General features: G+C 45.8%; 2 protein-coding genes across 2 annotated transcripts in view; one reads left to right on the top strand and one right to left on the bottom strand.

The window, feature by feature from the left end:
• Positions 1 to 18,186, top strand: part of DERL3 (derlin 3) — a 257,501-nt gene that overhangs the window by 141,380 nt on the left and 97,935 nt on the right. The gene's annotated exons all lie outside the window — the stretch shown is intronic.
• The window catches only part of OAS3 (2'-5'-oligoadenylate synthetase 3), a 60,905-nt gene that overhangs the window by 14,563 nt on the left and 28,156 nt on the right, over positions 1 to 18,186 (bottom strand). The window contains exons 9-13 of the mRNA XM_063144301.1: positions 17,678 to 17,789; positions 16,144 to 16,213; positions 3,843 to 4,092; positions 1,809 to 2,091; positions 319 to 494 (exon numbers count right to left, since the gene is read on the bottom strand). Coding sequence (XP_063000371.1) covers positions 319 to 494; positions 1,809 to 2,091; positions 3,843 to 4,092; positions 16,144 to 16,213; positions 17,678 to 17,789 — 891 coding nt within the window. The remainder of the gene's footprint in view (positions 1 to 318; positions 495 to 1,808; positions 2,092 to 3,842; positions 4,093 to 16,143; positions 16,214 to 17,677; positions 17,790 to 18,186) is intronic.

The raw sequence follows: 18,186 nt of genomic DNA, 5'->3' as shown, positions 1-18,186 counted from the left end.
ATTTCCTTTTTGACCTCTGCCAAACCCAGAGCAACTATGATAGGCTAACCAATCTAAGTCCACCATCCTGTGCATACCTATCTGAGAATAACTCCTCCTGAATACAAGGGGGCTTGCTTGTGAGTAAGCAGGCATTAGACCACCCTGTACACTACTCAAGACTGTCGTTTTGGAAAAAAAACCCTTCACGGCATGGCTTGTAAAGGCCGCCAGGGCATCTGACATGCAACCACTGAATCTGAAATGGGAAGAGGCATAGGTACAGAACAGTCCTCACTTCCTCTGCATGTCCCTGGCAATGGTGTCATGCCAACGTACCTGTCTGTACCAGTGTTTCAGCAGGCGGATGAGACTCTTCAGCTTGGTGGGGTGATCGATGATGAAATCCCTCTGCAGCTCCGTGAAGCAGGGGGAGAACCGGCCGCCTTGGCTGCCGCTGCTCCTGATCAGGTCCACGTACACCTGAGGGTCAGGCCTGCCGCCCTTATAATGACCTGTCATTCAGAACAAACACAGGCTCACAGGGAGAAGGAGAAGCGGACCACTCCGGACAGCCAGACGACACATCATTCACGGGTGGCGCTCCCTTACATGGGCCACTGTTAGATGAAGGGGAAAGCTGCCCCCTCCAAATGCTCTTTGCCCCCAGAGGGGCTGTTTCCAGTAAGCAGTACCTTGGGGGTAAATAACGGTCACAAGCAGGGTGGGGTTTGGAGCGCGGTGAGGAAGGTATGGCTGCCACAGAGAGGAGCGGTCCTCACATCGGCCTGGTCCTGCTAGCGCTGGCCTGGGGAAAGAAGGGCGCTGATGTGGCACCCTCCCCCTCAGAGTGTCACCCTTCAGGCTCCACTTCACGCCACCGCTTGCAGAGGCTGGGAGACTCAGAACTATTCCAGCCCCCACCCGTTCCCCCACAACCATCGTCCTTTGGAGGTTTCCCCACTTTTGAGCAGTTCCCCCCCCCCCCCCGTTAAAAATCAAGGTTGGGAGGCTTCTCCTGAGGCTTCGTTCATAGCAGGTAGGGCTTTGAGCTGAAATAGGTTGTGATGTTGGGGATTTGGCCCCATGGGGTGTGTGTGGGGTTTTGCCTCTCACCCCGCCTCCCACAGGAGTTTGGTTCTGGAGCGGTTCTCTGCAATGGAATTTAGCCCCTGGGTTAAAGAGGTTCCAGCATCTGCACATTCCAGCAGATGATCTCTGTCAGTCGCTAAGAATCTAACCGTCCTTCATGGAAGCTCTGCCACCCATTACTGGTCTTCTCATTGATGAACACAAGATAAGCTTGTGAGGAATCTCTAGACTAAAAGAAAAAATTGGGAGGGGCAGCCAGAGCGAGCTCCGAGGGAGGAGAACCGGCTGCCCCATTCCTCCCCCCACCCCCGGTGGTTGTCCTGGCAGGGGCGACGGACTCCTGGCTGCCCCGTTCCTCTCCTCCAACCCCCCACCCCATTTCTTTAAAATGTGTGCAACCCAGAACTTCCTGTCTGCTCCCTTCCAACCCTCCCTTTAAATTCATTTATTTTTCTTAAAAAGGCTCCGCAGAGATGCAGAACCTTGCTCCAAACTAAAAAAAGTCAGGGTACGTACCCAACTTCTTTAGCACGGAGCTTTGGGGCTTTGCCCCTGGATCCCTTCAGAGTGGCAGCTGCATCATGTAGATCCCCTGCCACCACTCCGAAGCTGCCCATGTAAAGCACCCATGTAGACGAGCCCCAGGATTCTGAAGGCTACGCCATTCTTCCCACCTCTTCACCACCCACCCAAGCTCTACTTGAGAAGAAGACTCCACCCTAGGCAGGCAGCCTCACCGAGAGCATCAAAAGCTGGCAGCACATCAAAGTCAATATACTCCTCGACGTCGTAAGAACGAAGCTGGAAGCTGAGCACACGTGGGTTGTCCCACTTTGATTTCTCAATCCGCACATCTACATCCTTCTGTTCCAGGCATTCCTGGAGCCTCTTCTCAATCTCCTCGATGATCTTCTTCCTGTCCCTTTCCTGGTCTGTGTAGCCTTCGAAGATGTCAAGAAATACCACAAGGTCGGCATCTGAACCTTCTTTCAGGGCTGTGCCTTTTGCTGATGAGCCTCCCTGGGAAGGAAAGTCACTTTACATCAAAAGAACGTAAGAGCCCTGCTGGATCGGACCAAAGGCCTATTGAGTCCAGCGTTCAGTAGTCATAGCGGCCAGCCACACGCCCATGGGAAACCCACAAGCAGGACATGAATACAATAGCACCCTCCTACTCATGTGTGAAGAAGCACTTCCTTGTCCTGAAACTCTCTCCATGCATAATTTTATACCGTCTTGCATCCATTGGTCATGCAGCCCCCTGGGGATAATGGGAATTGTTCCCCACCTCAATCAAAAAGCAGAGGCGGGTAAGAAATAATTTTATTATTATTATTATTACATCCGGAGGGCACCAGGTTGGTGAAAGCTTATACAAGCTAAGGCAAATTTAGAAGCCTATGAAAGTACTTACTAAATCAATCAATCATATTGTAGTCTCAGTAGTAAAATTGAGGCAACCAGACACCAATTTAATCTGGTCTACTGAGCCCCCCTTGGGGTGCTAGGTTAAGGAGAGGGGTAAGGACTTTTTGACAGACCTTAGAGTATGTCCCAAAAGGTATTCTGATGACTCACATCTTTCTTGCGGCCTCCCTAGAATTTCTAAAGTGAGTATCTGTGGCTATACCCACCTTTCTATCCCTTAGGTATGTCTGGAATTTGTATGTCTAGTGAGTGCGGAATGTTTGACTGAGTGGGTGTGGCTAGTGATGCGATGAGAGATGGGGAGGAAGGAGTATAAATAGTTTGGCTGAGGGGATTGTGGAGTTAGTTTTGAGGTTTGGTTTTTAGTCTGGGAGGTTTTAGTCTGGCTTGTACTTCGTGGGAGTGTTTGGTGTGAGGAGTGAGAAGAGATAAGATTTTAAGGGACTTGGGATTGCTGTTTTAAATATAAAAATATGCAGGTTTGATCTGAATTGAAATACTAAAGATTTGTTAAATTTCAATAAACTTTACTTTGTGTTCTGTTTCCACAAATCACACGTCAGCTCAGATTTATCACCTGCTATATTACACCGTGTAAAAACATCTACCAATACACCTGCAGTTCAGTACCTCAGTAACAGGGTTTTGGGTTTTGGGTTTTCCCAAAACCCTTTACCTCGTTCCCTCACATATAGGGGAGAGGTTGTGTTGCTTTTACCCTTTCCTCAGGCTTTTCAAGAGGTGGCGCTTGGCTTGAGAAGGGTGTGCCAGGCAAGGCCTTCTGGGTGAGGTCGGTGCCGTCACAGTACCCCTCTGAAGGTGCTCAATATTTACACCAGGGGTGCAGTCCCTCTGGACCAGGGGCCAAATGTGGCCTGCCAAGGATCCCCCCAGCCCGCCCCTTGTCATCCAACCACCGGTTGTTGGGTAGTTTCCTTCCCCCCCCCTTCTGAAAGGTTGAAATGCCTTTCAGAAGGCTTTAGTTATATGGGCAGTAAGAACTTTAAACTAAAATATGCTGGTATTTTGACCCTGCCCCTTTGACCTGTGTGCTACAACAGGAGAGGGCTACCATGCACATGTCCAACATAGAACAGTAGAGTTGGAAGGGGCCTCTAAGGCCATCGGGTCCAACCCCCTGCTCAATGCAGAAATCCATCTTAAAGCATCCCTGACAGGTGGGTGGCCGGTGGCCTCCCTAGGTCATTGGCTTGTGGCCCATGATTGCTGTTAGTCTTTACATTAACGCGTTAGTCTTTAAGCAGGTACAAGACGTTGTTGTTAATCACAAATGTCTTTCCCGTCCCTTTGAACCTGCTCCCTCGGAGGACCCCAGTACTCACCTTAACAACCTTCAGCACTAGGGGACGGGGATTTATTAAGCAAGTCGCATCTGTGAAGCACGTTGTCGTCAGGAACTCACAGATGATCTTGATGGCCCCGCGCACCTGTCCCCGGAAGGTCTTATTGGGCTGGAGGTGGTCAGAGATGAACGTATCCAGGTACCTTGCTTCAATATTGTAGAGATCCATGGCAGAGTAGGAGGCAGGGAGGCAGCGTCTCAACAACTGAGCCTGGTAGATGTCACCTCCCCTCTCAACGAAGAGAAAAGCTGCTTACGTTTGCTTGGTCACTAGTTTCATATTCCAGGCCTCTAAATAGTTTCGTTTCCTGGATGCAACTTTGCCCAGAGGAGCAGATCGGAGTGGCAGCCAAACCCCGTTTCCTTTGCCAATGTATGCATTTGAAACCCTGACAGCTGTTACTGTGTGTGTGTGTGTGTGTGTGTGTGTGTGTGTGTGTGTGTGTGGAGGTTAACCCTTCCCAACCCTGCCCTTTTCCTGCTACTCACACAAGCATGCATTTGGAGATCTTTCCTCCCAGTCTCCCCATGTACAAATGAAAAAAGCGTAGCTGCTTGCTTTAGGAGGGTGCATGTGTGCGGAAAGCAGACGTCCAAAGTTTCGAAACTGCACTGTGGAATCTACATAAAAGTTGCGGAGGCAGTGGAAAGTGAGGGGGCGTTGAAATGGAGACGTCCATGCCAAGAGGGGGAAGGGACTATGCCCGGGGGAGCGGGTGGTGGGTGTACAACGCTGCTGACATCTGAAAAAAACAGCCCGCCAGCCTCCCCCTCCCAGTGTAAATGGCAGGTCGCGTTATGCATTTAAAGACAAAACAGTTGTGTAAAGAACCAATCTTAATCTACAGTGACCTTTAACAGTTGCGTAGAAAAGGGAATTTCAGCAGATGTCCTTTGTGTGCATGCAGCACCTTGGTGAAATTCCCTCTTCTTCACAACAATTCAAGCTGCAGGAGCCCTGCCCTTTTTTTCATTTGTATTCATCCCTCCTTATTCCTTTTTTTCCTTACATGTCATGTCTGTTTAGATTGTAAGCCTGCAAACAAGGACTGACTACTTTTACTGATTGTTTGTAGGGCCAGATCTACACCAAGGAGGATAGGACATGGTTTGGAAGCTGTAAATGGTGCGTGACAACAGTTGTCACTACTGTTATAAGCTGTTTTGAAGCAGTCATGTAGATCCTGCCTAGGTGTCTTCATAGAATCATAGAATAGCAGCGTTGGAAGGGGCCTACAAGGCCATCGAGTCCAACGCCCTGCTCAATGCAGGAATCCACCCTAGAGCATCCCCGACAGATGCTTGCCCAGCTGCCTCTTGAAGGCCTCTAGTGTGGGAGAGCCCACAACCTCCCTAGGTAACTGATTCCATTGTCGTACTGCACTAACAGTCAGGAAGTTTTTCCTGATGTCCAGCTGGAATCTGACTCCCTGTAACTTGAGCCCGTTATTCCGTGTCCTGCACTCTGGGAGGATCGAGAAGAGATCCAGGCTCTCCTCTGTGTGACAACCTTTTAAGTATTTGAAGAGTGCTATCACGTCTCCCCTCAATCTCCTCTTCTCCAGGCTAAACATGCCCAGTTCTTTCAGTCTCTCTTCATAGGGCCTTGTTTCCAGACCCCTGATCATCCTGGTTGCTCTCCTCTGAACATGCTCCAGCTTGTCTGCGTCCTTCTTGAATTGTGGAGCCCAGAACTGGATGCAATACTCTAGATGAGGCCTAACCAGGGCCGAATAGGAACCAAATAGAGAGAACTTCCTCTCTCTCTCTCTCTCTCTCTCTCTCACTTTGAGCATCATCAGACAGGTGTTTTATCGCATGCTCATTTGTGCCCACTTACAGATGTTCACAGTCCTTTTGACGAGGTCATCCACCGCCCATGCATCTCCTTCTGGCTGTTTTTCCATCACAAAATTGACCCCAGTAAATCAAAAAAATTTAAAAACGAAACATGCCACCATTTCCTGCTGTGTGCAGGAAAAGCAGTGCAATAAAAACGCCCACTGAATGGGCCACGTGGTCATTGTTTACTTCCTCTTTCTTCCCCTGTGTGGTTAAAGAGGAAATAGCATGGGACAGAAGTGGGGGGGGAGCAACAGCAAGGAAAAGCCATTCCCCCCCCAATCTGATGACACTCTTTTTTTTCTTTATTACATTTATATCTCATCTTTTTTCCTCTTGCAAGGAACCCAAGGCAGTTGACACGGTTCTCCTTGCCTCTGTTTTATCCTCACAACGACCTTGTGAGGTAGGTTAGGCTGGGAGTCGGTAACTGGCCCAAAGTTGCCCTTTGAGCTCCATGGCTGAGTGTGTAGTTGGCAGGAGAAAGAAGCACCACTGGACAGTTAATGAATGAGAGACTAGCTCTGGTGCTGCTGAATGATTGGTGCTCGCTGCAGATTTCAAAAAATTCAAAAAAGCAATTCTTGTATATAATCTTGATTATAAAAGCAACAAACTTCTGTTTAAAAGTTTGGATTGATAAAGGTTTTGTGTTCCATGTCTGTTTGTTTTTTCAAATATATTTTAAACTGTATAAATTTCATTAATTGTAGCTGCTGAGGAAAGATTACAACCAATCCAAAACGTCAAGCATTTTGCATATGAATAATTATTAGATTTTGACCATTTTCAGCAGCACCAGAGCTAGTCTCTCATTCATTGCCCACCTGAGTAGGGACTTGAACGTGGCTATCATAGAATCATAGAATAGCAGACCTGGAAGGGGCCTACAAGGCCATCAAGTCCAACTCCCTGCTCAATGCAGGAATCCACCCTAAAGCATCCCTGACAGATGGTTGTCCAGCTGCCTCTTGAAGGCCTCTAGTGTGGGAGAGCCACACCTATCTTTCCACACCTGCTTCCACTGTTATACTAAAGCAAAAAAAGAAAGATTGTTTGCCAACATACTTTGAAAAAGAACAAGAACAATCCTGTAAGCACGTGTATTTTCGTATTTTAAACTCTCTTAAATCAGAGCCCCACCATAACTGTAGAAATAAAATGGAGTTTGCATCTGCTGCTCTAATGCAAAACACATTTATGAGTGAATCAGCTCCAGTTTGTTATAGAAAATGATGCAAACTAGGGAGGCCCTAGGGATGTGCACCTCAAAATTATTTTGTTTTTTAAAATGCACAAATGCCTATTAATTAATTTAAATATGTCTCTCTGTGTGAAGCCTTCACCACTAGATGGCAGATTTCCCTAACCAGCCCAGAGCTTTTGAAGCCAGAAGGGAGGAAGGAGTCCGAAGGAAAGTTATATGGCTCCCCCCCCCCCCGCTCAAACACAGCTATAGGGCAGCCCCCCATCCCAAGAAGCAAATGGAGTGAACAAGCCCCTCCCTCAGGGGGCTCTAGGGGGCACCTCGGCAGGGGGTCAGCAGGCGTGGCTTCACTCAGACAGGGTGAGCACAAATACGTCCAACCTTGCCAGCTGTGTAATTGGGCTTGAAGAGGTCACTGTATCAAAGTGAGGGCTGTTTTGTAAACCGCCCAGAGAGCTCCGGCTGTGGGGCGGTATAGAAATGTAAATCCAGTGGAATTTTAAGATGTTCTTAAGATTTTTTTTAATGGTTCTAGGATGCTTGTAGGATGTTTTTAATAATGGAGCATTCCACGGAAACAGCGACAAAACACATGAAATTTCAAAATGAAAAATAAGTTAATATTTTGTATTGTATTAGTTGTATATAGTGGAAAGAGGGTGTTTTGATGATGAAAGATAAATTTTTTGCTATTATTATTGCGCAACCTGGTTTTCAAAATGGCTACCATTGTCAAGATCAGTCACATGCTAAATGAGGTTACATTTGATTAAGTGTTAACATTGTATTGTACAGTGAATTAAGTGTTATTTTCATTCTGATAGCAAAGGTAAGGTCCTAAAGGAGCTGCCTACACGTTAAAACATTAGAAACTGTGTGTTTATTAGCAGATATATAGCTAATTACGCATATAGTTTTGCTGTCCCATACGTGACATGAAAAAGTGCACTTTTTAGGTTATATATGTTATTTGTAGCATTTAAAATGTAGTAAAGCAGATTTAAAACAAAGATAATGTTGTCTACAATGAAATATTTTCTTAATGTTAATTTTTTTATTTTAAACAGTTTATACGTCCCTTTATTTATTGTCCCATATGTGACACTTATTATGCAGATAATGCATAATGAATGTGTCAACTGAAAATAAAAAGAGCACTAGTGCTGAAAGAATGAAGAAAATGAGACTAAAGAAGAAGAGGGAGAATCCAAAATTTCAAAAAAAGGAAAATGAAAGGTTAAAAGAACTGAGAAGAAAGAAAAATATGTCTATGAGTAGCAGAGATGAGTTGCAGAGGAAGTATGAAAGAGATCGAAAGAGGTTGCAGAGAGCATGCAAGAAAAAAACTATTGCTGACAGTAATGCAGAAAAATATATAATAGTAAGTCCTTACCAAAGCAGATGGAACTATGGAAAAGCTATGAATAGAATATTTATTTAGGCTGTCGTTTTAGGATCTACCTTTGTAAATTTGCCAAAATCACCAAGAAAACAGAGAGCTGTAGTCAGTGGTTTAGCACAAAGAGTAGATACTAAACTAGTTAATCAAATGCATAGTTCCTTCTCTCAAGGGTGTGGCATGTTAAAGAAAGACATAAACATTGTTAAGAGCTTCTTTTTTCGCAATGATATTTTATATACAGCTCCTGGATTGAAGGACTGCATAACTGTTTGGGAAGAAGGAAAGAAACTTAGACTTCAAAAACATTTTCTCACTATGTTTTTAAGAGAGGCAATTTTTGTATTTAAAAACGGCCACCCTGAAGTTAAAATGAGTTTTGTAAAATTTTGTACTCTACATCCAAAAAAATGTTCTTCTACTGAAGGATACTCCAGTGGATCAGTGTCAATGTAAAATACATGAAAATTTTAAACTCAAGTTAAAGGGCCTTAGAATTGGAGGGGATTTTTAAAGTCTGTTTTATGTGATGACAAATTAATTTCCAACTGTTGGAAATGTGAATTCCAGTGGAAAAAAAATATTCCATTTCCTGAAGAGCCAACAAAGCACGTCACATGGAAGCAGTGGGAAAAGGATGCTGATGGAGGACTAGTGTTAAGCATGAAAGATGGTTGTGCTGGTGAATTACACGAAGATATTGTTTCAAGTTATGAAAACTTTCTGGGTCATGTTCACATAAAAAGAATACAAGCAAATGCTTTCTTAAGTGATCAAAACCTGGAAAATGTAAGAGTGCTGGAAATTGATTTTGCTATGTCTTATAGCTGTGAGTATCGGAACGAGTTCAGAGTGCCCTTTGGTCTCAAGCAAGTGTAACGCTTTTCACTGCAGCTGTTTATTTAAATGGATCTTGTAGAACCTTCCTCTTGTGCTCAGATATAACACAGAAGTACAAACACACTGTGTATGTAATGCTGATGAAACTCTATGAGATAATGAGTGAAGAAACTGGTGTTACTCAGGACATCATTTGGAGCGATGGACCTGCATCTGAGTTCAAGAACAAATACATGGTGCATGTGCTGAAGCTTCTAGCAAAAAAATACCAAAGAAAGTTCAGTTGGAAATATTTTGCCACCTCACATGGCAAAGCAATAGTTGATGGTGTGGGAGGCAATGTGAAAAGTCTTGTACGACAAAAGACCATGAGCCAAGGCAACGTCAGTGTCGTACAGAATGCAGTGGAGTTTGCACAGTTAGCAAATGAACTTGCTCCCTCAACATGCACTCTGTACATTTCCCAGAGTGAAATACATTCCCAAGTAGAGAAAGACAAGCCTTGGGAAGGAACTATCACTGTGCCTGGGATAGCATCATATCATATTGTGCAGGCTAAACCAAACGGTCTAGTTTCCTTCAAACACCATGCCCTGGAGAGTGAAGAATCTGTTCCTGTTACTAGGCCTACTTCAAATGTGAAACTCAATATAGGTGCTTGGTTAGTTATAATAAGGTGGCCTACCCAGGCAGTGTTATGGAAGTCTGTGGCATGGATGGAGTTAAAGTGAGTGTAATGGTTCCTGCCAACAAACATCATTATAAGTGGCCCCACACTCCTGATTGTATTACATATTCCTTTAAGGATGTGATTAGGAAGGTTGACCCACCAACTGTGGCTTTGAAGTCTCGTCGCAGCACCATGTATAAATTTTCAGAATTATTCTAATGTAAAGGGACTTTTCAAATATCAATGCTTAAATGCTCTAACTACATTATTTGTTGATGCTAGTGTCTTAAATCAATTAAGAATTCATATTTAGTAGTCCTAAGTGAGTTTTTTATGTTGTAATGCAGACAGTGTCCCATACGTGACAGAGAATGTCCCATACGTGACATCAAAAAAACATTTTTTTGATTGAGCTAAAATGTAAAAATTGAGTCTACCATGGATATAAATGTGAAGTGATATCTCAGGAATTATCAGAAAAAAGTTGAATTAGTTTAAAGTTCACAGTTCACAGAAATGTTTAATTGAAGATAACCATGTCCACGAAGATGGAAATTCTTGTGTCCCATACGTGACAAAATATTAATAGTATCTAAGATAATTGTTTCTTACTGAATTTAAAATTACTAACCCTGTTCTGCTAGTAATGACCATTGTATTCATATGCTGCAAAATAAATTGTTCACTTTAAACATTAGTAGTATATGCAAAAGATTCTTTGTCCTGAACTTGAGTATAAATGTCCCATACGTGACAATGGAATGCTCCTAATGTATATTATGTATTTTATTTATTTATTTATTTATTTATTACATTTTTATACCGCCCAATAGCCGAAGCTCTCTGGGCGGTTCACAAAAATTAAAACCACAGTAAAACACCCAACAGTTTAAAACACAATTACGAAATACAGTATAAAAAGCACAACCAGGATAAAACCACACAGCAAAGTTGATATAAGATTAAAATACAGAGTTAAAACAGTAAAATTTAAATTTAAGTTAAAATTAAGTGTTAAAATACTGAGTGAATAAAAAGGTCTTCAGCTGGCGACGAAAGGAGTACAGTGTAGGCGCCAGGTGGACCTCTCTGGGGAGCTTGTTCCACAATTATTATTATTATTATTATTATTATTATTATTATTATTATTTATTTATTTATTTATATAGCACCATCAATGTACATGGTGCTGTACAGAGTAAAACAGTAAATAGCAAGACCCTGCCGCATAGGCTTACAATCTAATAAAATCATAGTAAAACAATAAGGAGGGGAAGAGAATGCAAACAGGCACAGGGTAGGGTAAGCAGGCACAGGGTAGGGTAAAACTAACAGTATAAAGTCTGCACAACATAAAGTTTTAAAAGCTTTAGGAAAAAGAAAAGTTTTTAGTTGAGCTTTAAAATCTGCGATTGAAGTTGTAGTTCTCAAATGTTCTGGAAGAGCGTTCCAGGCGTAAGGGGCAGCGGAAGAAAATGGACGAAGCCGAGCAAGGGAAGTAGAGGCCCTTGGGCAGGCGAGAAACATGGCATCAGAGGAGCGAAGAGCACGAGCGGGGCAATAGTGTGAGATGAGAGAGGAGAGATAGGAAGAAGCTAGACCGTGAAAAGCTTTGAAGGTTAACAGGAGTGCCACAGCGCTGTGGGGTGCCACAGCGTTTATTGTTGTTCCACGACTCAATCAAAATGGAGAGGCAGGTAAGAAATAAATTTATTATTATTATTATTATTATTATTATTATTATTATTATTATTATATCGTCATCATCATCATCATCCTACCCATGTAAAGCCAGGTCCATTCTCTAGACAAAATGAAACAATAGAAAATAATAAAATGAATGCAGATGTTCTGTTTACTTCATTAAAAAACCCCATTATTGTTTTTTAACAAGCCGTACGATGCACAACGTTCAGTGGCCCCAGACAAGACTACAGTTTCTGTACAAATGTGTGGGAAAGCCTATATGCGACCCTGAGCATCCTGGGAGAAGAGCAGCATAAAAACATATGTTCATGGCGTTAGGTCCACACAGCTTTCAGAGAACCAACAGAAACCCGCCACCATGCATTTTCTTCCTTCCTTTCTTTCTTTCTTTCTTTCTTTCTTTCCTTCCTTCCTTCCTTTTTTGCAAAGACAAGGACATATGCCCCCCTCCCCAGCTAATACCCCCGCCGTATGCTTCATCCCATGCAGTGAGGCTGGAAGAGGCCTCCTCGGAGTATGAGGCACTGGCCAGTGGCAGTTCAACTGTTCTTCCTTCGAAAACCCCGGCTGCCCCTGAAAGAAGAACACAGAGACAGGCGATTTGTGAGTCAGGGCCCAAACAGAGAAGACACCATTTGCACAACTAGCACTAACACTTGCACGGATGGCTTTCTGAATGTCAACAGCAGATGAAGAGGGCCTAATCCGGATCAGCTCTAAGCAGGCACATTTTCTGGCATGTCAGTTCAGACGTCAGCTTCCAAGTTCCTGGCTTTGAGGAGCGTGCGCCGACTCTGGTCTTAAACTGGCAGTCTTCTTCCGATTCCTGACCCGGAAAGCGCAGTAGGGGGGTGTTTTCGCAGCGCTGGGGCACACTGTAGGGTCTGTCAGGTGTGCTTTAGGGTGGATTCCTGCACTGAGCAGGGGGTTGGACGCGATGGCCTTTTCGGCCCCTTCCAGCTCTGCTATTCTGTGATTCTAAAGGTGTGGGGTTTGAGGGGGAGGCGGCACCAACCACCGCCACGATGACAGCCTCTTGGGCACTGGGCCTGAAATACCTTTTGAGAGAGATTCCCAGGAAAGATTACTCCAAGTCAGTGAGCAGGTTTGGACTAATGCTCAGGTGAAAGAACTTGTGGGCCTGCAGATGTACAAATCTCATCTGCCTTAGCCAGCATAGCCAAAGGTGAGGGATGATGGAAGTTGTAGGCCAAAAGTTTAGGGTGACCCTATGAAAAGGAGGACAGGGCTCCTGTATCTTTAACAGCTGTATTGAAAAGGAAATTTCAGCAGGTGTCCTTTGTATATATGGAGAACCTGGTGAAAATTCCTCTTCATTACAACATTTAAAGCTGCAGGTGCCCTGCCCTCTTTTAAATCTGGTCACTTCAGTATAGCTCCTGCAGCTTTAACTGTTGTGATGAAGAGGAAATTTCACCAGGTTCTCCATATATAAAAATGACACCTGCTCAAATTTCCTTGTCTATACAACTGTTAAAGATACAGGAGCCCAGTCCTCCTTTTCATATGGTCACCCTACCAAAAGTTGCCCATTCGTTCCTTAAGGAAAGAGAGTGGTTTCCCCCCTGGACCGCTGGCAACCCTAACAACATATTCCAGACACGTATGTTCTCCCCCCCCCCCAATCTATCTTTAAGGAGAAGTACAGTCCTGGTCTTTTATTTCAAAGAAGTACAGGATAGGTTATTGGGGAATAAATGAAGATGCGAGGGAGGCTGGAGCAGGCAGGGACCATCAGAGCCTGCTTCAGTTGGAAAAACCCCTCCCCCCCCCAGGGCTAACTGCCATCTTGACCCTGTGGAGAAGAAGGAGCTGTTGGTTTGCCCCTCCATTGGGAGATGAGCGGAGGGAGCAGGGCCTTCCCACCAGCCTAAGCAGTCTCCTTAATGTCTTTTTATTTTCTCCCTCTTCCCTCCCCATCCACTTTTCCTTGTGTGTCATGTCTATTTTTTAACAATGTAAGCCTGAGGGTAGGGACTGTCTTCTTTATTGATATATTGTAAGCTGCTCCAAGAGCCTTTTGTAGGGTGACCATATTTGGGAAACCAAAAAAGAGGACACCTAGTGTGTGTGTGGGGAAGCAGCTTTCTGAGTCCTGCAGAAAGTACGTTATTCCCCCGCCACCTTAAAGAACCCGATTGGAGTGGAGGAGGGGAAAGGATTTCATTCTGCACCACCACCATCCACTCCAATGGGGGCCTTTTCTATAATGTCCACGAATGACCCACTTTCCCCCTTAAGACCTCAATTGGAGCTCGGGTTGGGGGAATGATGTGCCTCAAGAAAGCATGTCATTCCCTCCTGCTATGCTAATGGCAGCCTTAAAGGGGAAGGTGTGTCATTCCAGGACATGATTGAAAATTATAGAAAATCCCCCCTGACACCATGGAAAGAACAAAAACCAGGACAAATCCGGGGAAATCCTGACAGTTGGTCACGCTAGCCTTTTGGCTGAGGTGCGGGATAAAAAAACTCTAAATAAATAAACAAACAAACAAACAAATAAATAAAAATGGACACCAGAACGAAGCAGTCATGTGTATCATAGGCCATAGCGAGACCTAAGGTCTATCCCTGGATCGTCCAGGGGTCAAACTTGTTCATCTAGGTCAGCGGTTCTCAACCTTCCTAATGCCGCGACCCTTTAATACAGTTCCTCATGTTGTGGTGACCCCCAACCATAAAATTATTTTCGTTCTTCTCTACACGATCCATTGTCATGGGATGGTTTGATAATGAAAATAATACATAACAATAGCTTTAATAATACAAAAGATGATACATGACACAGTTCAGTCAATACAGTTTCCTAAGACCATCGGAAATATGTATTTTCCGATGGTCTTAGGCGACCCTTGTGAAAGGGTCATTCGACCGCCAAAGGGGTCCCGACCCACAGGTTGAGAACCGCTGATCTAGGTGACACACAGAGGATCCAGTGCTCAGGCGGGGCGAACCCCGGATGATCCCAGCATAAGCCTTAGGTCTAGCTGTGGCCTTAGTCTGTGAAATGCTAGAACACGTGGGAAAAGCACAGGAGACAGACCTAGGTTTCTGGAGCTGGGTCCGTAGATATCGCCCGAGGGTCCCATCCTGAAAGTCATAGTTTATAGCCCAAAATATGCAGAGCTGCCTCTGCTGCTGGATGGGCCAAAGCACCATCCAGAAACCTTCCACCATGTTGAAATCTGTATCTTGACTTCCTTCTTCCCAAGCATAGACAGCCAGCAGTCCAGCGCATATTCTGGGGGCAGCGACTCCTCACTTTGGAGCTGTGATTTGTATGGATATGTCGTTAGGGTGACCCTATGGAAAGGAGGACCGGGCTCCTGTATCTTTAACAGCTGTATTGGAAAGGAAATTTCAGTAGGGGTCATTTGTATACATGGGGAACCTGGTGAAATTCCCTCTTCATCACCCCAGTGAAAGCTGCAGGTGCCCTGCCCTCTTTTAAATCTGGTCACTCTAGTATAGCTCCTGCAGCTTTAACTGTTGTGATGAAGAGGGAATTTCACCAGGTTCTCCATATATACAAATGACACCTGCTGAAATTCCCTTTTCTCTTCAACTGTTAAAGATACAGGAGCCCTGTCCTCCTTTCCATAGGGTCACCCTAGATATGTATACGAGGAAGAAAAGAAGAGAGAAAAAGGATGGGGTGTTGAACCTTAAGGATGCCAGAAAAAGAAACTTACATCATTAGGGGAATGGGGCTGCTTCCAGACAAGGTTTTTATTGTGCAATCACCTGGGTGGTGCCAGGGCCACCTGGGGAACACTGGAGACCTGGATTGGGACCCTAGTTTAGGATGTTAAAGATACAGGAGCCCTGTCCTCCTTTTCATATGGTCACCATACCCCAGTTGAGCTGCATCAGGGCCCTGGGCCTGAGTTTCAACACCCCTGTTCTATGGGGATCTATCGTAGGGTAACGGATCAGTTGCCTGTGAAGCACTGCCTCTTTGCCTCCTCTTTGCTGGTACATAGCAGAGGGAGGAATGTCATGGGAGGGCTCACTCCATCAGCTTGGCTGAGGGACCAGAAGCCATTTGGCTCCTGCCTTCCATGAACCCTTTGCATTCAGCCTGTTCAGTATAAGAACTATGTCAACTTTAAAAATTGGTGCAGAGTTTGCTCCTCTTCCCTCCCCATCCCTTTTTCCTCTTGTATCTATTTACATCTAATATATGTACAGCACTTAGTAAACTTTAGGTGCTTTATAAAATAATAATAATAATAATAATAATAATAATAATAATAATAATAATAGCAGCAGCAGCAGATATCATAAAAACACCTTAATTTCACAGAGGCGCAGGTGATCTTGTGGAGGAGGAGGAGGATCTGACGGAGATGCTGGCAATGGAGTGGAGGAGGAGGATCTCACTGGCAGCAGGCAATGGCAGCGGTGAGTACAGGTATGCCCTCTGTTCCTCACCCCCCCCCGGATAAGTACAGCCTTCCCACACACTGCATGCTGGGAGTTGTAAGTTGTATGGGGGCCTAGGGCTCTGCATTAAAATAGTGGATCTACATTAAAAGAGTGGATCAAATGGCTTTCGTGCTTTGATTTTCAAAGCCGAATCTTGAACCTACCGTCTATACGCTCTGGAAGCCCTGGAGTGGTTCCGAATCCGCATTCCATTGGTTATATGACGCAGCCATCCTGGAGCAAGAAACCCAAGATCCTCAGCAGAAAAGGCGAGGACTTATCCCAACTTTTCCTGATCTGGCACTGCTCCGGGGGCATTCCAGGGCGGAAGGCAACCTCCTAGGTACACTCTTGAAGGGGAATTTGTTGAACTTTTCAAGTCAGGCATCACATTGCCACAAGTTTCATAGTTTTTCCTGGCTGTCTTGAAAATGGGTGCAATGCTTGAACTTGGTCTGGAATGTGAAATGTTGAATGGTGCCCTGAGTATATGTATCAAATCTCATGTCAGTTTTCCAGCATTCAATGGGAGGACTGCATTACAGACTAGCAAACGTACACACAAGCAGAACACAAAAGATAAACATGGAGCCTATTTTGTCCAGCCAGAAAATTCGTGGTCAAGAGCACTTCAGCCAACAGACCAGTCCGCCAGGTCCACAACGGACGAGAACTCCGAGTTGTCGCCACAACGTGTCGGGATGACTCACCGCGGCCTTTTAGGGATGGAGACCGTTGGCCTGGCGCGGAATCTCCACCTTCATAGCAGGCAGCAATGGCGAGGCGACGGCAATCTTGGCCGGTAAGGAGGGGCCCATGCCCAGTGAGGGTGGAGGGAGGAGGCCAGAGCGAGGAGAGGGGGGAGATCAGGGACTGGAGTGGTGGTCCCTGGGTTTGGAGGGCTGAGGGGAACGGGAGGAGGGCAGGGCCAAGGCAGAGGACGCCCCTTTGCTAAGAGTGCCCCTTGCTGAGGCCCTCCAGGCCAAAGGCTGCCCCCCTCCCTAAGGCAGGCGGGAGGGTGGGGTGCAGAGGACGGCTGGGGCCCTCTCATTAATGGTACACCTTTCTTTTTCTCGTCCAAGGAGCCCATGGATGCTTCGCCCCCACCCTCCCTCCATCCTTCCCCCATCCGACCCGCCACCTTCTTCCCTCCATGGTCTTCCCCCCCTCAGGTAAGGAAATGTTGACCCTGCCTCCGCTCTTCCTGGACAGGCAGGGCCTTAAGGGGTGCGGGATTGAGGGCTGCAGAGGTCACCTGCTGCCCTCCCATTAATTGCTCATTTCTTTCTTTTTCGTCCTAGGTCCCCATGGATACCTCGCCCGCGCCCTCCCTCCGACCGTTAAACACGTCATTAAACACGGCGTATCTGGTGCGGAGTAAACCTCAGCGTGAGCAAGACTGGTGTCTTCCCCCACCCTTCCCACGACCATTCTTTTCTACGGCCTCTATCCAACTCCCAAGAATCGACATGTCTTTTCTAGGGCTAGACTGAACTGCCTCCCCTCTGCAATAGTGGAAGGGGGCTATCAGGGTTTCACCTGCTGCCCTCCCATTAATTGCGAGTATTCCTTCAATCAAAACAGGAATACTTCAAGAAAGTGACCTCCGTGGCATTCTCTTTTCCAGGGAAGCTCCTTGGGGAACGGAACGGCTCTGAAAGGGGGCTCAGACGCTTCCCTCGTGGTGTTTCTGAGCACCCTCCAAGGCTCTGCAGCCCGGGAAAGAGACGAGAAGGAGGTCATCCAGAAGATTGAGGAGGGGCTTGGGCAGTGCAGCGTCCAGGAGCCAGCCGAAGTGCACATCCATCCTCTGAAGCAGAACAAGGGGCGTGGTCTCAACGTCAAGGTGCGCTCTTGGAAATTCGCAGAGTCCCTTGACGTCGATGTGTTGCTAGCCTTCGATGCGCTCGGTGAATCCTGCCACCTTCTTCCCTCCGTGGTCTTCCCCCCCTCAGGTAAGGAAATTTTGAACCTGCCTCCGCTCTTCCTGGACAGGCAGGGCCTTAAGGGGTGCGGGATTGAGGGCTGCAGAGGTCACCTGCTGCCCTCCCATTAATTGCACATTTTTTTCTTTTTCAGCCTAGGTCCCCATGGATACGTCGTCCGCGCCCTCCCTCTGACCGTCCCTGATCCGAACCGCCACCTTTCTTCTTTTGTCTTCCCCCCCTCAGGTAAGGAAGAATTCAACCTGGCTCAGCTCTGCCTCG

The sequence above is a fragment of the Elgaria multicarinata genome, chromosome 18 (genome assembly GCF_023053635.1).
Source record: "Elgaria multicarinata webbii isolate HBS135686 ecotype San Diego chromosome 18, rElgMul1.1.pri, whole genome shotgun sequence".
Lineage (NCBI taxonomy): Eukaryota > Metazoa > Chordata > Lepidosauria > Squamata > Anguidae > Elgaria > Elgaria multicarinata.
The sequence above is the reverse complement of the archived record's forward strand: the minus strand, read 5'-3'. Positions and strand labels throughout refer to the sequence as shown.